General features: G+C 46.4%; 1 protein-coding gene across 2 annotated transcripts in view; it reads left to right on the forward strand.

Moving 5' to 3' along the window:
* Positions 1-554: 554 nt before the first annotated feature.
* Positions 555-22,208, forward strand: part of ASAP2 (ArfGAP with SH3 domain, ankyrin repeat and PH domain 2) — a 199,725-nt gene continuing 178,071 nt past the window's right edge. Inside the window, exon 1 of one of the 2 annotated variants that reach the window (XM_030799579.1) lies at positions 555-1,020. In XM_030799579.1, coding sequence (XP_030655439.1) covers positions 895-1,020 — 126 coding nt within the window. In that variant the 5' untranslated portion in view covers positions 555-894. The remainder of the gene's footprint in view (positions 1,021-22,208) is intronic. The other variant, XM_030799578.1, reaches the window with a different exon arrangement.

The following is a 22,208-nucleotide window of genomic DNA, read 5'->3' on the forward strand; positions in this document are numbered from 1 at the left end:
CTATATAAAATAAGCACCCATCTCTTCATCTGTCTCCTAGGGCTGCGAGGATGCAATGACTGCACGCAAAGCGTACATTCACAGTCAGGTCACTTCTGACGCCCGGCTGTGGTCCCCGCAGGGTGCCCGCGGGCGGAGCGCATCGTCCGGCAGGGGGCGAGCTCTGCACCCCGCTTTCCTCATGGGCCGGCGCGGCCCGCCGTTCAAGTGGGGAGCCCAGAGGTGCTCCGCGCCGTGGGCAGGGGGCGGTTGGCGCGCACGGGGCCGGACTCCGGCCGGGCGCACCTTCACACGCACCCTCGCCGGCCGCGGGTCGGAGTCCGGGCCTCGGGCGGCTGGGGGCGGGGTATGGGCGCGGCGCGCGGGGCCCGGAACGCCGAGACAATGCGGCGCGCGGCGGCCAGGAACGGCTCGGCGGGCCGGGGCGCGCGCCGCCTTCCTTCCTGCGGGCTCCGCTTCCCGGCGGCGCGGCAGCGGCGAGCGCGCCGATTGGCGGCCGGGTCCTCCCGCCGCCCCGCCCCACGCCCGGCCGGCCACCGCCCCCGGCCCGGACCCGCCCCTCTCCGCGGGAGGCGTCGGGGCCCGCTGCTGGGTGGCGGGTAGTTCCCGCCGGCTGTGCGCGCCCGCCTCGGGGCTCGCTCTGAGAGGACGCGGCGGCGGCGGACGCGGAGCCCTCGGCGGGCAGGCGGGCAGACCGGCTGAGCTGCGCGGGGCTGCGCGCCGCCCCTGCTCCGCCGCCAGGCCCCGCGCGGCTCCCGCGCCCGGCGCTCCCCTTTGTCCGCGGGCCGGAGCGGCGGCGGCAGCGGCGGTGTCCGAGCGGCGGTCGGAGCCCGCGGCGGCAGTTGAGGCGGCGGCGCCCCCGCGGCCGTGCGCCAGCGCCCTCGCGCCGAGGCGATGCCGGACCAGATCTCAGTGTCGGAATTCGTGACCGAGACCCATGAGGACTACAAGGCGCCCACGGCCTCCAGCTTCACCACCCGCACGGCGCAGTGCCGGAACACCGTGGCGGCCATCGAGGAGGTGAGGCGGCCTGCGCGGCGGCTCCGGCCGCAGGTATCCCGCGCCCCAGCCCCGCCCGCCGCTCCCGCATCCGCATCCCGGGAAAACTTTCTTTGCTCCGAAGCCGGACGCGGCTGGGCCAACCCTGCCCGAGACAGAAGCCCTTTGTTCCCGCCTAGGTGGCTCGGAGGAGATGGGTGATGGCCACCTAGGGCCTCTTTAAGACCTCCCTTCTCTCGGTCTCGTGGCCCTCACGGGGTTCCCCGGCCTGGTCCTTTCCACGCAGCGCGGCCAACTTTGGCCAGAGTCGGGGTCGGCGGCGAGCGGGGGATCCCGCTGCCCGCCGCCGCCCGGGGTCTTTGGTCCGCGGCGCGAACCTTACCAACTTGTTATTGAAGTGGACCGGCGGGCGCAGCTCCGCGCTCCGAGCTCCCCGCTGCAGCCCCCGAGCCCAGCGGGGCCCCCACCCGCGGGTCCGGGGCATCCCGGGCTGCCCGGGAAGGCGTGCCCGCCTCAGCCAGGGCGGCCTGGCTGCCCTCCACCCGTGCCCGGAGAAGGAACTGCGGGCAAGGTGTGTGAGAGTCGGCGCTTCTGGGTCTAAGAGGCCTCCAGGAGCCGCTCCCCAGTTACCTGGGTCTCACCTGCTTGAACCCGGAATGCCGCCCTTCCCCCTCAACCTGGAAAAGGCCTGGTTTTAGTAAAGTGCTTTCAAGGTGCAAAGTCATCACGCCCAGCTGCTAACCAGCACGCTCTCCAGGTCCTGGGGAGAGGAACACGTAGGAACGAAGAAGCTTGGTTGAAAATTAAAGCCGTGGGGAGAGGGGCAGAGTCTGTGAGTCCAGGGGCCACCGTTGGCTGTGGTTTGAGGCACATCCTCACCTCCAGTCCTCCTTTTCCTTACCCACCAAACGGGATTAGTAATGCATCCTTTCCAGGATCAGAGACTGTGAAGTGCTTAGCACTCTGCTGGGCTCAGAATAGGTTTACAAGCCACACGTGTGACCATAGTGAATCCATGATTAAATGTCTCTTGGCCAGGATGTCAGGTTACAGTTTTAAAATTGGATATTGCAGGTGTTTTAGCAGAAGACGCCTGGGCTAGCAGGAGTGAGGGGAGGTCACTTTAAAGAGCTTTAAATGAGGCAATGGCATTTTTTTTTTCTTTTTTCTTTTTTTGCGCATTTGAACAAAGCATCTGTTATTAGGAATTGCTTGAAAAAAAAATCCAGAATGTTTTCCCTTAATGGAAAAATTTTTTCTTTGTAGCTGTAAACAGTCAATAAAAGGGAATCAAAAGTAACAGATTCAGCATTCTAAATGCTGTTAATATAGCTTGGGTAGCCTTCCTTCTCTCCATTTAATTTGGCGAAAGAGAGCTGCATGTAAACCTTTCCTATGAATTCGGTGATTCCCCAGATCACTTAATTCTACTTTTAGCAGCAAGGCTTACAAATGATGCCTTCAAATGAGGCAGACGGGGATGGGTGAATGAAATTTTTTCCTAAGTGCCAGTTAAAAAGCACAGTGTTTTGAGAATACACCATTAATAATGTTTATGGAATGACTGCAACCAAAAAGGTAGCTGAATATTTCTTAAGGGAAGGAAGCATTGTGCATGATGTCTTTCTTTAGGAAGCTTGATTATGTTTAAAGTTCTGTTGCTTTTCCCCACTGCAGTTTGTCAGTTAAATATTATTAACACTGGCAGATGTTGGAAAGCCAAGCAAATAGGAATTGCTATTAAAATTGGCATACCCTTTCTCTGATTAATTTTAGTTTACAGTGTATAATTCCAAAGCTCTTTTTGTATGCTGTGCAGGAGATTACCCTAGAGCTCAGTTACTGAGCAGATTACAAAGAGACTGGATTTGGTCATTTCATTAAATTGCAAGCTTGCTTCATGTTGCCGTCTAAGCCCAAGAATTGGTTCAAGTCTCAAAATGGAAAAATTAAAATCATTTCAGGTTTATTTCACTTTAAGCAAATCTACATACATGCTATGATGATGGTATGTGTGAGCTTGGTTTTAGAACCAAATTTGAAAGTTGTTCACTTTCTGAGGTAAATCAATGTGGATTTCTTTAAATAATGATATTTCCCAGGTGTCTAATGTTCGTTTCTATTACCAAAACTTGTTCTATGTATGGTTTAATAGCAATTGATGTGTATGGTATTTTGGTTTTAAACAAAAGTCCCATACTGAGACGAAACATGAGAGGGTATCGTGACATAAAGTTACTCATTTAACAAATAAATAAAATTTGCAAGCTCTTGGTCTTATGTTTAAACAAATGAATCACGGAACTAGCAAACTAATTTTATATTTATTTACTTATTTATTTATTTATTTGAGACGGAGTTTCGCTCTTGTTGTCCAGGCTGGAATGCAATGGCACTATCTTGGCTCACTGCAACCTCTGCCTCCCAGGTTCAAGCGATTCTCCTGCCTCAGCCTCCCAAGTAGCTGGGATTACAGGCATGCACCACCATGCCCAGCTAATTTTTTGTATTTAGTAGAGATGGGGGTTTCACCCTGTTGGTCAGGCTGGTCTCGAACTCCTGACCTCAGGTGATCCACGTGCCTCGGCCCCCCACAGTGCTGGGATTACAGGCGTGAGCCACCACACTGGCCAGCAAACTAATTTTAAACTGATTAACCTTTTTGAATCTGTTATTTCCAATGTAGGTTATATCTGCCAAAGAATCATTTTACAATTAAAACGTGCTGTTTCGATTTGCGTACTTGTTGCTGGAATATCATTATAGTAACTGTTGGGTCCCTATCCTGTACTATGAAACTCACAGGTATTGAATTCAGTCCTTATCTCTGCTTTATAGGTGAGGAAATTGAGGCTCAGAGAGGTTAAGTAATTTGCCAAAGGTTATAGAGCTCTGAAGTGGACTTTGAACTTGGCTCCTGCTGTTTTCAGAAACCATGCTGCTTCCTGTTACTTTTCATAAATTACTCCTTTGTCAGATTGACCTGGGTTCAAGTTCAGACTCCACCACTTGCCAGCTGAGTGAACTTGAGTGAGATGCCTAACATTTTCTCATTTTCCTCAGCTTTAAAGTCTGGGTAATAATACCTGTCAACTTCAGAGGATTGTGGCGAGGGTTTAGTAAGATAATACACAGCACAGAAGCTGCCAGACAATTGGTTACCAGATTATATAGTGAGTCCACAGGCCCCAGTGAGGGCTTTTGGAGTGAGGATGGGATTTACATGGGTGGAAGTGTCAGGGAAGTGGATGAATGGCTGAATGGGTGAGTGCATGAAACACTACCGTGTATCTGTTAACCCATGTGTTTTTGTTTTTTTTTTTGAAACGGAGTCTCGCTCTGTCGCCCAGGCTGGAGTGCAGTGGCTCGATCGCCGCTCACTGCAAGCCCCGCCTCCCAGGTTCACGCCATTCTCCTGCCTCAGCCTCCTCAGTAGCTGCGACTACAGGCGCCCACCACCATGCCCGGCTAATTTTTTTGTATTTTTAGTAGAGATGGGGTTTCACCGTGTTAGCCAGGATGGTCTAGATCTCCTGATCTTGTGATCCGCCCACCTCGGCCTCCCAGAGTGCTGGGATTACAGGTGACCCATGTGTATTTTTTGAAAGTTTGTTGTCAGGCCAGGTGCGGTGGCTCACGCCTGTAATCCCAGCAGTTTGGGAGGCCAAGGCGGGCGGATCACCTGAGGTCGGGAGTTTGAAACCAGCCTGACCAACATGGAGAAAGCCTGTCTCTACTAAAAATACAAAATTAGTTGGGTGTGGTGGCGCATGCCTGTAATCCCAGCTACTTGGGAGGCTGAGGCAGGAGAATCACTTGAACCCAGGAGGTGGAGGTTGCAGTAAATTGAGATCGTGCCATTGCACTCCAGCCTGGGCAACAAGAGTGAAACTCCGTCTCAAAAAAAAAAAAAAGTTTGTTGTCCTGGCAGCTGGTGAGAGCATACCTGTATTTTATAATTTTTCACTTGACCACCTTCTCTGGTTCAAGTCATCATTTTGTACAATTTTAGCAAACTTAGCAAAGTCTGGTGCTGCAACCAGAGTCTGCCCTGTGCTTTTGGAAATAATGGAAAAAATAAGCAGTTGTGGCAGAAATTTGAAAAGTAAGGGTTTTTTGTTCCTTTTTTTTCTTCTTTTTTTTTGGTTTCTTCGAGCCTCTGGGCACTTTGAAATGTTCTCAAAATAGGGAAAAGTTGTATACATATTTGGAATATTCGTGTTTTTTAGTTAGACCCTCCTTTATAGCACCATCCATTCTGCCTTGCTTATTTGGCATTGATGTAGTTTTAAAAATAAATTTGATGTTGACGTGTAAGTATTAAAATTTAATCTACTTCCTTCCGGGGCCATAATTCTCTACTTTGTTGTCCTTGGTTACCTTGGCAATCCCATTGCTGTCATAAGCACAGGGTTCTAACTGCAGGGGTGGGGTGAGCATCTGGGCCTGCAGGCTCCCAGGGGCCGTGCCGTCCATGGGACCAGACCCCTCCTAGCAGCAACAGTGGGAACTAGGGCTACGTGCTTTTTGGCAAGAATGTGATTCTGAATGTTAGCCCTTTGTGACTTGTTTGAAAAACAGTTCCTCCAAGTCCCCAGATGAACAGATTATTGCTGTCTTCAGAAGTACATCACCTTCTTGCCCAGAGCATTCATGTTTTTGGAAGTAAGCCTTGATGGGTCAAACAGGGCCACCTTTTAAACTGTGTTCTGAAATTTGAATTTCAGAAAATTTTGAATCACTTAAGGAAGCAGCCATTTTCTCTTCATATGTGAGCCTTCCTCCCTGCCCCCTGGTGAATGCTGAATTCAGTTTCTTTCTTAGGCTTAATAGTAGAAGTACTGATGCCACTCCTCGTGGGTTCCAGGTCCTGCCATGCACTCAGGATTCCTGAGTCCTTCAGTATGCTAGGCTGTGTGTGAGGTAGCAGGAATAGAACACCAAGAAGAATATGTTCTCTCTTTGAAGGGACCTACAGTCCAGCGAGAGGAACAGAATCCTGTAAACAAATCAGTGCAATAAAATCTGAGGACCACATCTGTAGGAATGCCTGGAGTCTTGTGGATGTGCAAGGGTGCAGGTGGTCCCAGGGCGTGGGGATGTGGTGAGGGAGGGCCTTATATGATGTCGTATCATTGAGTCTTGAAGTCCAGGCAGTTACCTGTGGGTTACCAAATGCTAAGGCACTAAGCTGATTCATTATGGTCTTCTGTACCTGCCTCCCTGCCTTAGGTAAATATTGATCTACTCCTGAGGTGGTGGCCAACTCAGTGTCTGCCGTGGGATTTTCACAGTCACCTGGTCTCCAGAGGGCTGCTCAGACCAAGAATTTGGAGTGATCCTCAATTCTTCCTGTGCACCCCACGTTTCCAGGTGCCAGTGCCTTCCTTTGTGGAGCATATACATGCATTCTAGGCCCGCACTGTCTGATGAGGTGGCCTAAGACAAATCCAGCTTTCACCCGCCATATTGCAAGTGCTCAGTAGCCACACGTGGCTGGTGGCTACCATGTTGGCTCAGCAACCAGTGGGAGAGGCATCACCTGGAAGCTTGCTGAAATGCAGAGCCCTGGGTTCCACCCAGGACCTCAATTTTTACAGCATCTCCATGTACACCACAGGCACCTGAGAGCTTGCGAAGCACTGTTCTAGACGGAACCCTGGCTGCACACTGGAGTTGCTTGGGCATTTGTGAAGCAGAGCTGCCTGGCTCCACTCCCTAAAATTCTGACTTAAATTGGTCTGGGTGGGGCCTGGAGCCTTGGCATTTTTTAAAGCCTCCTCCCAAATAGGGTTGATAATCACTGATAGACAGTTATGTAACAACCTTAGGCAGTTGATAAGTGCTGTAAAGGAAAATCATGCATAACATGGGGATAGAAAGTGGTTCTGGAGATCAGGAAACCGAAATCAGGAAAAGCCTCTCTGCAGAGGTGACATTTGAGCAGGCTGGAATGCAGAGAGGAAGCCAGCCACAGAAGATGTGGGAATAGAACAGCTTGGGAAAAGGCCCTGAAATGCCAATGGGCGGGATCATGGAAGGACTGAAGGAAGGTCAGGGTGTGTGGGGAGGAGTGGGCGAGGGAGAGAAGGATGAGAGACGGGCAGAGGGGTAGGCAGCGCCAGGTCACACAGGGCCTTGTCCATCTTGGGGAAGGAATTTGGATTTTGTTCTGGTGTGATGGGAAGCTGTTGAAGGTTTTTGAGCAGGGAATAACATGGTCCGATTTCCATTTTAAAGACTTCACTGTGGTTGTTCTAGGGAAAATATGCTAGTAGGGCATGAAAGGAAAGAGGGAGACCAGTTGTGGGGTGGGGGGCTATTTCAGTCATCCAGGTGAGAGGGTCTTGGATGAGGAGGTAGCAGGGGGGATGGTGGTAAGTGGCCTGATTGAGGTCCATTGTACAAGAAGAGGAGTCCAAAACTACTGATGGATTATCATTATTGTGTGCTATTGGCATAGAGGTAGACCCAACAGAGCTCCTGCCCCAAACAGGGCAACAGTCAAGCTCAGTTCATCCAAGCCCCCTGAACAGACCTTCCAGCATCCCCATGGTGAAGCTGGTGCTGTCTAGAGCTACTTAGTGTCAGAATCCAGGCCAGCTCTTTGCTGCTTGATGTGACTGGTTATGGGACTTGTGTTGGGACCAGTTCCAAGGTCAATCAAGGAAAGATTGAAGCATAGCTGCATAGACTGGGGCCCAGGGAAAGAGAGAAGCATGGCTGCATAGACTGGGACTGAGGGGTCTGCTCATGCGACCCTCTGTTGTTTCTATGCAGACTACAGCAGGTGATACTTCTGGGCATTCAGTTGCCTGGGATGCTGTCCCCATTTCAGCTCCCCAAACACTCCTCTTTCTTTCCCTACTAAAGAGAGGTGACGTTCCGTGATATGAACCTACCTCCTTTGCTTATGCCTTTTCTGTGTAATGTGGCCTCCAAGTGGATTGCTAGGGCCCTTCCAGGTACTTTTTTTCTTTTCTTTTCTTTTTTTTGTTTGAGATGGAGTCTTGCTCTGTTACCCAGGCTGGAGTGCAGTGGCGCGATCTCGGCTCATTGCAACCTCTGCCTCTCGGGTTCAAGGGGGATTCTCCTGCCTCAGCCTCTGAGTAACTGGGATTACAGGTGCCTGCCACCATGCCTGGCTAATTTTTGTATTACTAGTAGAGATGGGGTTTCACCATGTTGGCCATGCTGGTCTTGAACTCCTGACCTCAGGTGATCTGCCCACCTTGGCCTCACAAAGTGCTGGGATTATAGGCGTGAACCGCTGCGCCTGGCTGCCCTTCCAGGTGTTTTTATACCATTATCGTTTTTATCATGTCAACAATGTCTTGGAATAAACAGACTACCAACCCGAGCTGGAATACGTGGGCTGTATTTTTATGATGATGGTCATTTCTATGAAGGGATTTGACTGATTGAGTTTCTTCACTCATAAATGTATATTGGGCCCCTACCATGTGTTATCACTGCTAGGTGCCAGGGATGTAAAAGTGGACAGGATGGCCTGGGCGTCTAAAAAAAAAAGTGAACAGGACTAGCTCCTTCCTTAGAAAGCACTTAATAGTCTCATGTTTTATGTGCAGTTCTGTTTCATCCTTTTAACCTTTTTTGTGCCATGGCTTCCTTTGACACTCTGGTGAAAATGCCTCTTCAGAAAAATGTTTTTTTTTGTTTGTTTTTTTTGAGATGGAGTCTCGCTGTCGCCCAGGCTGGAGTACAGTGGTGCAATCTCGGCTCACTGCAGGCTCTGCCCCCCGGGGTTCACGCCATTCTCCTGCCTCAGCCTCCCAAGTAGCTGGGACTACAGGCGCCCGCCACCTCGCCTGGCTAATTTTTTGTATTTTTAGTAGAGACAGGGTTTCACTGTGTTAGCCAGGATGGTCTCGATCTCCTGACCTCGTGATCTGCCCGCCTCGGCCCCCCAAAGTGCTGGGATTACAGGCGTGAGCCACCGCGCCTGGCCAGAAAAATGTTTTAATGCAGAGAACAAAATAAGATTTTGAAGGAAACTAATTACAGTCATGCGTTGCTTAATGACGAACATGCATTTTTAAAAGATTTCTTCGTTGTGCGAACATCCTAGAGTGCACTTACACACACCCAGATGGCATGTAGACACCTAGGCTATATGGTAACAGCCTATTGCTCCTAGGCTGCAAACCTTACAGCATGCCACCGTGTTGAATACTGTGGTAACTGCGACACAGTTACAGTCTTTGTGTATGGTAAGTGTTTTTGTATCTAAACATAGAAAAGACAGTAAAAATCCCTCTTATAATCTTATGAGAGGTTGTATGTGTGGTTCATTGTTGACTGAAATGTCGTTATGTGGAGCACGACTGTATATTGAAATTTAGTTAGCAGAATATTTTAAAAATTTTTGCCATGCTTATAATGCTTCTTTACTAAAGCATTTAATAAGATTTAGTGGTGGGTCTAATAAATACCTTAATTTTGAGGTTTTGATGAATATAAACAATATGAGATATTTCTAATAAACATAATGTAATATTTATATATCTTTTATTGAAGTTGCAGGTATTGATAACATTACCATGTGTTGCTTACATTTGTAATTGAAAGATATGATAAATTTCAGTTAGACCCTAATGAAAATAGAGATAAATTTTTTTTTTTCCAATCCAAGTTTATGGACCCCCTGAATTCAGACAGAGAATTCCAGGCTTGATGGTAAGATTTGTTTAGCTAGTTTTTTTTTTTTTGAGTGATGGATTCTTTAACAACTCTGTTTGTTAAATATAATTATTATATTTCGTAATTATTATACTGTCATTGCCATGAATTGGTTCTAAGAGTCTAGCTGAGAAGAGTTGCACCCTAGGCCAGTATTAGAATTACGAGGCACTAAAGGTGTTTAGAAGTGATCTTGGCAGGGAGCCATCCACTGTGGTTTTACATCCGTGGGGTGCCCTCTGTTCTTTCAGGGTTATGGCTTGGCAGCTTCTCATCTGATCCCACAGGTTAGTTCATATACTTGTGCATGCCTCAAGAGTTTAGCAGAGCTGCAAATTGGACCTTCTGAGTCTTGTAATTAGGATTCTGAGCTGGGTGGGTCCTACAACCCAGCTCTCCTATTTGTGCCTTTCTTGTTTGTCTCACATGGCATGTACTGCCCTTGACTCTGCAGGGCAAGTTCCATTGTGAAGCACCAGAAGATTCATGGGCACCACCTACCCAGAATTTTAAGGGAGACTTTGCAGTGTGTGTTGTTTTCAGTGAGGGTATGGATTTGAAATGCTGCTGCTGTTGCAAGAGTGTGTTGGGGATATCCAGAGTGTGGGTGAAGTCAATGTCAGTTGATATATTTTTTTTTTTTCTGAGACAGGGTCTGGCTCTGTTGCCCAGGCTGGAGTGCAGTGGTGCAATCTTGGCTCACTGCAGCCTTGACCTCCTGGGCTCAAGCGATCCTCCTGCCTCAGCCTCTTGTGTAGCTGGGACTACAGGTGTGCCCCACCATGCCTGCTTAATTTTTATTTTTTTTGAGACGGTGTCTCGCTCTGTCACCCAGGCTGGACTGCAGTGGTGCCATCTTGGCTCACTGCACTCTCCGCCTCCCAGGTTCAAGTGATTCTTGTGCCTCAGCCTCCTGAGTAGCTGGGATTACAGGTGCCCACCACCACACTCAGCTAATTTTTGTATTTTTAGTAGAGACGGGGTTTTGCCATGTTGGGCAGGCTGGTCTTGAACTCCTGACCTCAAGTGATTCGCCCACCTTGGCCTCCCAAAGTGCTGGGATTGCAAGTGTGAGCCACCATGCCCAGCCCCTGATTAATTTTTATATTTTTTGTAGAGAGGGTTTCACCATGTCATGGCTGGTCTTGAACTCCTGGACTCAAGCGATCCTCCTGCCTGGCCCTCCCAAAGTGCTGGTATTATAGGTGTGAACCACCGTGCCCAGCCTCCCCCTTGTCTTTTCTAACATTTATGGGGCACTTATTGTGTGCCAGACATGCTTTAAATTCTCTACATATATCAATTATTAACTCATTTAGTTATTACCAAAATGCTGTAGGGTCCAGCGAAATTAGGCCACGTTACCAAGTTCATGGAGCTTGGAAGTGATGAAGCCAGGATTCATTCGAATCAAACATTTTGACACCAGAATCTGCTATTTCTTTTAGCAGCCAACAGCCTCAGTAGAGCCCGTGCCCACCAAGGCCCTTGGTGTTGTAGCCTCTGTGGCCAGCACGCCCTCCCTTCCTGTTAGTGTTAGAAAGTTGCAGCTATTGCATTGCTTGAGTGGGTGCTTCTGGCAAATCCTTGTTGCTTCTCGTTTCCTGTTGGCCTCATCTGTCCTCCTTGCTGCAGAAATTGTGCTTCTTTCCCCTCCTCACTGCTCTGTTGACATGCCCAGCCCCACAGAGCAGAGTGGCCAGGGGCATTGCTCACACCGTGGCAGGAGGCCTTCCCTGCTAACGGTGTTATTAATGATGTCATTTTTCCACTCCATGCTGAAGATGGCTTTGTCAATAAAATCAGGTGGTTGATGAAGACAGTTTCCTCTCATGATGAATTCCCTTGTCTTTTAGGATTCTAGCCAGGCAGTCAGGATTGTTGGGACCTGTTTCCCCAGCTTCTCAGAAGGAATCATGTTCTTAGAGGTTTGTTTGTTTTTTTTTTTTTTTTTTTTGAGACGGAGTCTTGCTCTGGAGTGCGGTGGCATGATCTCGGCTCGCTGCAAGCTCCACCTCCCGGGTTCATGCCATTCTCCTGCCTCAGCCTCCCAAGTAGCTGGGACTACAGGCGCCTGCCACCACGCCCGGCTAATTTTTGGTATTTTTATTAGAGACGGGGTTTTACCGTGTTAGCCAGGATGGTCTCGATCTCCTGACCTCGTGATCCGCCCCCCTCGGCCTCCCAAAGTGCTGGAATTACAGGTGTGAGCCACCGCGCCCGGCTTTTTTTTTTTTTTTAAATGAAAAAATAATGATGACAATGCTAACATTTCTCTGAGCTTTAATTCTGTATTAAGGACCGTGCTGTGTTTTAAACTGATGATTTGATCCCCTCAACAGTCCTGAGGTTGGTCCTATAGTGACTTGCCTCCAGGTTCCACATCCCACAACCAGCAATTGACAGAGTAAGAATCCCAGTGCTGTGGAGGAGGTCCCACTCCTCTTCATCTTTTAATGCCCCACCTGCCAGTCTCCTGCTGGGCTCTCTGTTGCCTGGGAAGATTTCTCTGTAGGTGTTTCTGTGGGTTTCCTTAGTGCAGGTTAATGATGGTTGTTGATCACCTGCAGTCCCCATTGTTGCTGAATGTGATTGCCTGGAGGTCATCAGACACCAACCCCTGGGGATGCACTTAACATCAGAGGTGTTTATTAACTTGACCTTGACTGATTGGCCCCCTTAGAGCTGAGGGACCAAGAACACTGTCACTGTGTGAAAAGGACTAGGAGCCACCCAGACCCATAGAGTATTCCCTTCGTTTCAGCAAATCTGTATTTTGAGGCTGCCACTGAAGGGTGAATTGTGGATGTGGCATGTCTAGGCAGACTCAGGTGGAGAGAAGTCAGCTCCCTGTTAACAGAGGACTTTGGAGAGGTTTTGAAAGGAAGGGAGAATGTTAAGGCTTTGTACTGTATTCCCCTGATAGCCTGAATCTGTTACCAGCTGTTGGACCTTGGAGCAGGTGACTTCACTGGTCCTGCCTCAGTTGCGTCATTTGTAACATGGAGGGTTGGACGCAACGAATCCAGTTTTTCCAGCTCTTGACCTTCCGTGTCTACTGCTGTCTGCAACACTTCCCCTGCCTCTTGCCACCCTTGCTTTTTTTGGCCATCGTCTCTGCTTTTTCCTTTATCTTGACTGTTTATATTTATACTTTCCAAGAAGTTAGAGCTCAGAGTGAACGTTACCTCTTTCATCCCCTTCTTTAAAGATTCCCTCCTTGGGGATATCACTGGAGTTGATGTGGTGGCTGGTACTTGAGCTGGAATCCCAATGGGTGCCTTGCCGGTTTAAGTTTGGGCCAAATGAGGCCGTGGTGTTTACCATCCGTCTTACCTTAGAGCAGTATTTTTTGCAGTCTTTGCTGCTTTTGTTTGTCTCTTAATTAAAACTTTGTTGTGCTTTGCTTCTCTGGTGAAAAGCAGGTTGTGTTAGTGATGATCACGGGATTTTGTGGTCATTGAGTAATGTGGACTGTTGAACTTTAAGAAAATACTGATTTTCTTATATCCAGTGAGCTTCCTAGATTTTGGGGGGAGCCAGTGTTCTCATTGGAAGATGTGCTCTCTAGTGTGCAGCAGTGATTTTCACATTTGCCCTGTGATTTGGTTGTGTTTATGTTGTGGAGCAGAAAGACCTAGCCAGGGAGTTAGGAGAGTGGGATTGGAGTTGTAAGGTCACCTTATTGTCACCTTGAGCCAGTTAACTGTGTATCTGGTCTCTAACATGAGAGATTTGGACTAGATGTTCTCTGACCATCCTCCCTGACCTAAAAATTCCATAGTTCTTTGTATTCATATATACTGGATGTGAAAAGTCCCTGGAATAAATTATAGGAACAAAAATCAGCCAGGAATGGCTAGTTGATAGTCCTGAAAAGACAACATCGTTGCTGAATCATATCCTCAAGTTGAATTATTTATTTTTGAAAAAACCTTTCTGTAGCATCCTGAGAAACTTATTTTTTATTGTTGTTGCTTTTTTAAAAAAAAATTGAGATAGAATTCACATACCATAAAATTCACCATTTTAAAGTGTCCAACTAAGAGGTTTTTAGTGTATTCACAAAGTTGTGTAGCCATCACCACTATTTAATTCCAGATCATTTTCATCACCAAAAAGAAACCCCATACCCATTAGGAGTCATTCCCTAGTCACCTGTACCCGAGTCATTGGCAGTCACTCATCTACTTTCTGTCTTTATGGATTTGCCTATTCTGGTCATTTCATATATGGAAACATACAATATGTGGCCTTTTGTGTCTGGCTTCCTTTATGTAGCCTAATGTTTTTAAGATTCATCCAAATCATAGCATGGATTTGTACTTTATTTCTTTTTATGGCTGAATAATATTCTATCAAATGTGTATGACACATTTTGTTTATTCATTCATCAGTTGATGGACATTTGGGTTGCCTCCACTTTTAGGCTATTATGAATAATCTTGTGAATATTCTTGTATAAGTTTTTGTGTAGACATATGTTTTCACTTCTCTTGGGTATATACCTAGGAGTGGAATTGCTAAGTCACTTTAACTTTTTAAACTTAAACTTTTTAAAGTCAGTTTAACTTTTTGAGGAGCTGCCAAACTGTTTGCCAAAGAGGCTGCACCACTTGACATTCTTACCAGCCATAGGTAAGGGTTCTGATTTCTCCACATCCTTGACAACACTTGTTATTGTTTGTCTTTTTTATTACACCCATCTTAGTGGGTGTGAAGTGGTGGGTTTGATTTGTGTTTCTCTGATGGATGACTAATGATTTTGAGCGTTGTTTTATATGCCCGTGGCTGTGTGTATCTTCTTTGGAGAACTATCTATTCAAATCCTTTGCCATGTTTATATTGGATTATTTGTCTTTTTATTGTTGAGTTGTAATCTGGACATTAGACCCAGATCAGATATATAATTTGCAATTAATAATTTCCATTTTGTAGATTGTTTTTTCACTCACTTGGTGGTGTCCTTCAAAGGACAAATGTTTTTAATTTTGATGACATCCAGAATAGTCATATTTCCTTTGGTTGCATAATACAGTCACAAAGATTTACACCTATATTTTCTTCTGTTTTATGGTTTCAGTTCTTACATTTAGGTCTTTGATCCATTTTGAGTTAATATTTGAATATGATGTGAGGTAGGGGTCCAACTTCATTCTTTTGCATGTGGTTATATCCAGTTGTCCCGGCACCATTTCTTGGGAAGACTTTAGTTTTCTTCTTGAATTCTCTTGGCATCCTTTTTAAAAGTTGATTTACTTTTGATATATGGGTTTATTTCTGTACCCTAAGTTCTGTTCCATTGATCTTTATGCCTATCCTTTATGCTAGTACCATAAAGCCTTGATTAACTGTAGGCCTTATGGTATGTTTGGAAATCAGGAAGTGTGAGTCTTCCACCTTTGTTTTTCTTTTCCAAGATTATTTTGGCTATTGAGGGTCCCTTGCATTTCCGTATGAATTTTAGAATCAACTTTTCAATTTCTGCAAAAAAGCCAGCTGAGATTTTCATCGAGGTTATGTTGACACTGTAGTTCAATTTGGGGAGTATAGACATCTTAACAATCTATCATAACATCTTCTATCTATGAACCTGGGAGTTTTTTTCATTTTCTTTTCTTTTCTTTTCTTTTTTTTTTTTTTGAGACGGAATTTTCCTCTGTTGCCCAGGCTGGAGTGCAATGGCACAATCTGGGCTCACTGCAACCTCTGCCTCCTGTGTTCAAGCAATTCTCCCTGCCTCAGCCTCCCGAGTAGCTGGGATTACAGGTGCCCACCACCACACCCGGCTAATTTTTGTATTGTTAGTAGAGACAGGGTTTCACCCTATTGGCCAGGCTGGCCTTGAACCCCTGACCTCAGGTGATCCGCCCACCTCGGCCTCCCAAAGTGCTGGGATTACAGACATGAGCCACTGCACCCAGCCTCATTTTCTTGTTTTTAATTTCTTTCAGTAATGTTTTGTAGTTTTCAATGTACAAATCTTAGACTTCTTCTGTTAAATTTATTCTTAAGTACTTTATTCTTTTTGATGTGAGTGAAATTGTTTTCTTAATTTCATTTCTGGATTATTCATTGCTAGTGTATAGAAATACAGTTACTTTTTGTATATTGATCTTATGGCCTACAATTTGCTGAATTTGTTTATTGGCTTTTATAGTTTTGTGTATATGTATGTGTATTCCTTAGGATTTTTAATATGTAAAATATCATCTGCAAATAGAGACAGTTTTGTTTATTCTTTAATAAGCTGAGCACCTTTTATTTCTGTTTTTTTTGAGACGGAGTCTCACTCTGTCGCCCAGGCTGGAGTGCATGGCGCCATCTCGGCTAACTGCAAGCTCTGCCTCCCAGGTTCACGCCATTCTCCTGCCTCAGCCTCCCGAGTAGCTGGGACTACAGGTGCCCGCCACCGTGCCTGGCTAATTTTTTTTTGTATTTTTAGTAGAGACGGGGTTTCACCGTGGTCTTGATCTCCTGACCTCATGATCCACCCGCCTCGGCCTCCCAAAGTGCTGAGATTAGAGGCATGAGCCACCGCGCTGGCCTATTTCTTTTTGTTATCTGATTGCTGGATCAGTTCTTAATCATCTTTAAATTCCCAATGATTTGCACAGAATAGGTGCTCAGTAACTTTACTGATTAACCTCGGTATTAAAAATCAGTTTTTATGTAAGCTGCAGTTTCTTGTATTTAATTTGTTTTATTCTTTATTTGGCCTCTGCGCATGTTCAGAAAATAGGAAGATTTGCTTGGTTGGTCTTTAGTTGCAAAGGAAGTTAGTGGAAATGGTTTTGCATTTGTAAATGGGTTTTAGATATTTGCCTTGTCTGGCCACGGTGCTTGGTAGTCACTCAGGAGGCGTAGAGCCAGGCCTCGTGTGTTCTCTGCAACAGCAAACCCTTTCCAAGCTGTTGTTTCTGCTGGTGAGTGTGGCTGGTGTTTTGGTTGCTTTCTATCAACATTGCCTTGATTTGGTCCCCACAGGAGACTGCTCACTTCTTGACAAAAGGAAATTATTGAGATTCCTGGTTTTCTTCTCACCTTGTAAATTCTCTTGCTTTTGTTTTTTGGCAAATAGGAATGAGGTGTGTTTACTACTGGAGCATTGGGCTGTCAGAACCCGTAGCTTTGGTTTGCCTTGGTCGCAGCCTGCCAGGTTGCATACTTTTGATTTGGAAGAGGTGCTGGTAGGTGTGTTCGCTAGCAGGAATCACCCACAGTAAAAATCATGGGTAGGAGAAATGGCCCTTCACCTTTTCCCATCTTCCTTCCTTCCATTGTCTACCTCCTGGTCCCACCTTTTCCTTGGGGACCGGGATGCTTATGCTGGAATCTAATCAGTGTCCAAAGCTTAAAATTCTCCTCTCCTCCTCACTTTTTTCCTCTTCGTTTTCTCTTGACTTTCATTGCCATGGTCTATTTCCAGACCCTCCAAGGCCTGTGTTTTCTTTTTAAAAGATCCTGTTCCATCCAGAGGAAACTCAAGAGTCCCGCTTTAATTTGGGATTTTAGCCAGAGGCCTTCCTGTGTCTCTCAAGTCACACTTGCAAGCGACCGCTTTGGTGATGATATTTAAAGTTGGCCTCCTTTCCTACCACTCTGACTCCCCTCAATTTTCTAGAACCGGATTTATTGTTCTATATTTTAAAAATGATTTATCATCTTCTATAGCAATGTTGGAAGGAGCTTAATTTTCGAAGTGCACAGTTCTCTTTGTGGTCAAAGCGAAGTAAAGGAGATTTGATTTATCTTATGACAAAATTGCTTTAGTCGTAGCTGATAGGAAATCTCTTAAGGGCCCTGTTTTATTTGCTCTTTTAATTTATGAACCTTCTTAGATCCTTCAAGCATCTGTATACGAAGCCAGTGAGGCCTTATCTGGAGCATTCAGGCTTCATTTTTGCCCCTAATATGCCATGAAATGCTATAGGGTTCTGATGCTTTGTTAGATTTTGGTGTGAATTAGGGAGTAACAGTGTCAGCAAATGTGTGTTTCAGAAATTTGTTAATTGTTTTTTCCAAAGGAAAATGTACTATTAGCTGGAATAAGCTGGCAGCGTAGGGCGTGCATTAGACCTGGAAGTAAACAAAAAAAGACCCCCAATGAAGTAGAAAGTAACTACTATAAATTATAGCCCATATTGTTTCCCTGTAGGTCAGGGCCATGTCATCCTCAGGCTTCCGGAAAAGACCATGTAGTGAAATAGGAACAGCAGAGACCCAGTGCCCTACAGCTGAGGCCAGTGGGAGGGAGGGGAAGAGAGGAGTTAGACCAGCTCAGAAGGGTGGGGCCCCCTTCTACTCTGGAATCCCTGCAGGTCTAACTAAGCCATAGCAGAGCATGTTTATTGATGTTAGGTTGGTCATTAAGAATAGTTAAAATCAGCGTCCTCTGATTTGGTGCGCTGGGATGCACGTAATCCACTGAGGATAGTATCCGTGGAAATAGTTTTTGAACTTTGCTTTGTAAATTTTGATGAGCTTGAGTTCACTGAGAAAATTAATTTCTGTAGAACAATTCCTTCATTTAATGTTGGCCCAAATGAGGCATTTAGTATGGAATTTGGGGCTTGGTGGAATTTTCTGGGACACGTAGCCTAATGTGAGGACAACCATTGCTGAGCAGTGCGAGGGAAGGGAGGATTGCCTAGTGAAATGACTGGTGCCGAGCAAGAGGCTTCCTGCTTGACCTCCAGATACTCTGGTGCTTCCTTTTTGGGGTCAGGAAGCTTCCAAATCCAGAGATCCCCCTGTTTGCAGTTCTTAGTTTTCCTGTGGAACCCCCATACCAGACTGAGTGTGCCTAGGGTTGGGACTAGGTATTACTTCTCTTTGAATCCCAACATGACGCCTAGCATACATAATTCTCAGAACATGTTTGTTGATTGTCAGGGTCCAGCTAATCTTGTTGATTTTGTGATTTCATACCTTTCTCTTTCAAAGGATTGCTGTATGCCTGAAATAAATCCGTTTTGGTTTGCAAAATCAAGGTTGTTGTGTCATCCTTTGAAACAATTAGAGAAGCAGGAAAATATTTTAAGGATGATCGAAATCTCCACTCTATAAACCATCCCAATTAATATCTGATTTCTTCTTTGAAAAACATAATCATATCTTTTCTTCTGTAGAACCTTCCCTAACGCTCCTCATTTATCAGAACAAATTTCTTTTCTGAATTCTTGAAGCAATGAGTTTGTGACTCATGTTGTGTGTCCTTTTTTATCCATCCATCCATCCGTCTATTTATCCATCTCTGACCATCCATTGATCCATCTTTGGGACAGACCTGGGATGTCTGTGCTCAGAAGCAGAGTGCTCTACATCTGGGAAGCACGGTGGTCATGCCCACAGCTGTCAGGCTCCTTGCATGCTGGGCTGTGGTCCTGGCTTCTCTTGTCTTCTGTAGAGCGGGAGTCTCACCAAAGGAGGGCATGGGAGGGCTAACTTGAGTCAAGGTGCGTAAGTTGGAACATTGCAAATGGGGTTCAGGGTACCCAGGGTTGTCCCTGTTTGGTCAGGGCAGGGTCAGCAAAGCTCCAGCCTGTTTTTGTATGCAAAAAGTATAAGCTAAAAATGGTGTTTATGGTTTTTAGGGGTTGTAAACAGAATACCAGAAGAAGATACAACAGAGACCGTGTATATGCAACCTGCAAAGTCTAAAATATTTATCATCTGCTCCTTTATAGAAAAAGTTGTCCCCACCCTGGTTAGAGCTCTGAGTGTGGGTAGATCTGTTTCACAGATCTACTCTGTCTCAGAGTCTGTCTCAGCTGGGCCAGAATATTGAGTTGTGAGGAACCTTAAAGACACTTGTCTGGTGGTCTGTAGGACGCATGGCCCTGTTTAGACATTCTGCTTGGTATGGTGACCCAGGGACCTGCTGCTGGTAAAAGTAGCCTTTTCTTCCCCAGGAAATGTATATTAAATGAAAGCAAGTACTTTCACCTTTTCCTCTGTGGTCTCGATTTTACCTCTGAGGTCATGAGTAAGTCCAGGTGACAGGTGGGTCAGAGCTGGATTATGGAGGTCTGAACATGTCAGTTGGAAATCGATTCAGAAGGTTGTGGGGAAATATTTAGGGCTTTTGCGTAGGGGAGTGACATGAGCATAGCTGGGCTTAGGAAGTCTGGCCTGGCATGGTTTGGGATCCTGGGGGAGATGGAGCAGGCTGGAAAGGTTAGGGGCAGGGAGACCAATAGGAAGCATTGGCCACTGCCATGGGAAGTGGTTGTAGGGGTCTGGATTAGGGCATTGGGAATACAAAGGAAGGGACGTATTCCAGGGAAGTTAAGTGGCAACTCCTCATCTTCTAGTTTGTGCTGTCACCAGGGTTGGTTGGTGTGTGGTTGGCTCGCTCAGGCCGGCCTTCCCACTTCCCATCCTCCTTTCATAGAGCAGCTGCTCCATACCAGGCCGTGGGTTCTGCGGAGTTCCTGCCTGGAAGGCGCCCATGAGCTGGAGGAAAGGAGAAACAATGGTTCTGCCAGGGAGGAGATGACATTGGATAAGCTCCTTGAAGGCGTAGATTGTGTCCTATGTGCTGCCTCATGCGAGCTAGTCTCACCCTGGGGCACGTAAGAGGGGCTCAGAAGGTCGGCTGTTTGAAGTCCCACAGCTGGCTGGCCACATAGACGATAATGCTGTACACCAGAAATCAACGTTATAATAAAACTCTTAAAAATCCAGTCTTATCTCTACTTTTAAGGAACCTACCATTTACAAATAAAAAATCAACCACTTATTTATTTATTCAGTGTCTGTTTTCTGTAAAGCACACTGTATGGCTGTATACCCTTATGCATAGTAATTGCCAAAATGCCTATTGCAGGGAGCGGGGTCACCTCCCTGAGGCCATGCAGAACTCGGCATGGGTCTACTTTCTGCCCCTCTTGAGCTTTTATTTCCCCAAATACCTTTGCGTCATTTCTTGATCTAAGGATGTTCCTTAATGACTTCAAGGGCAGCTTCCAGCTTGGGGATTCTGTAATTTTAAAGTCCAGCTTGCTGAAGGGCTTTGTGGTAAAGGGGGAGTTGGGAGGAAGCCGCACTGAGGTTGTCCTGCTCTGGATGCTGGCCTCTGCACAAAGGTCCTTTCAGCCTGCTGTGGGGAGGACTGTCCTGTGTCATTTCTTCTTCCCTCTTAAGCCCTGGAAGGGAGAACTTGGGGAACAGGTCACAGGGAACCTGGAAAAACAAAGAACATGCCGTCCATCCACTCAAAACATCGGCAGTCTAGCAAACGGTGTGCTCTTCCCTGGCCTAACATCACCAGTGTGTGATCTCTCTCCCAGCACTCACCCAGGGACCAGAAAGGCGGGAGGTCTGGAGAGAGACTGCAGGTGGCTCCTTTGGTCAGTCAGGAGGCATTCCCTTCTCCTGCGTGCTGGAGGGGTACACCATGGGCCTGGGATAGGCTGTTGTCAGTGGAGCAGAGGTGTTGCCCAGCCAGAAGGGTAAGGGAGCTCAGACCCAGTCCAGGTGTTCGGGTCCTGCTCCCTGGTGAGAGGGAAGTATGTGTGAGAGGATATTTCAGATCCTCCTCTCCTGTGGATCTGGAATCCTGCTCATCTGCCATCCAGCGTCTCCAGCCCTGCTGTGCTTGAGAAGTCTTCATTTCTTACTAGCAGCCTCCATTATCTCCACTTCCTCCATTATCCCCACTTCCTACATTTTCAGGGCACTTGGCCTCTGCTGTACCCTCAGTTCCTAATCCTAAGGGCATGTGCTCTGTGAAGAGGGGGACTTGGGGTTGTGCGCCCCTGTGCCCTGCAGTGCCTGATGCATGAGTGGTGTGCCGACCCTCCCTCAGTGTCGTTCAGCAGTGAGCCTCCTCTAAAGCAAGTTCACCATTTGCACGGTGGACTTGTTTCCTGTGTTTGTGTTCTTATTTCCTAAAACCAAACTGCAGACTCCTGAGGGCAGGATCTCTTTTTTCTTTTTTTAAAATAAGCTGTCATTTGTATTTATACTTGGCTATTTTCAAATGCTATTTGGGTGGGACAGGGCTTATGCACATTTTATGCTGAGAAACAGCATCACAGAGGTTTAATGGCTCTGTAAAATAAGATAATTGGTAAGTGGTAGCCCTGAGACTTTAACCAGGATCTTACAGCTCTTGTTCAATGAATGATCTTTCTGTAACCCAGAACCAGCTGAGTATTTGGGAGGTCCTCAGTAACTGTTTTATTGAGTTAAAAAAATATGTGGGTAAGGTATTTGTGAGTACACGTGCATATACAAAGATTCTATATGCTTAGAAACTTCTTTGACCAGCCTCTTCATTTGAAAAGGGATTTCCAGGTTTGTATTGCATTGTTTGTTGCATGTTACTGTCTTTGGAAATGACTAGTGAGGACAGATAACTTAGAAATATTTGCATGTTACATCAGAAGAGAGTTAATAGTACTGGTTACTGTTAATACTGGTGGTATTAGCTGTTCCAGCAAAAGGTACTGCTTATTCATAATAACCAGATAATAGCAGCGAGATTGGAGAGTATAGTCTAG

Source organism: Nomascus leucogenys, chromosome 19 (genome assembly GCF_006542625.1).
Source record: "Nomascus leucogenys isolate Asia chromosome 19, Asia_NLE_v1, whole genome shotgun sequence".
NCBI lineage: Eukaryota > Metazoa > Chordata > Mammalia > Primates > Hylobatidae > Nomascus > Nomascus leucogenys.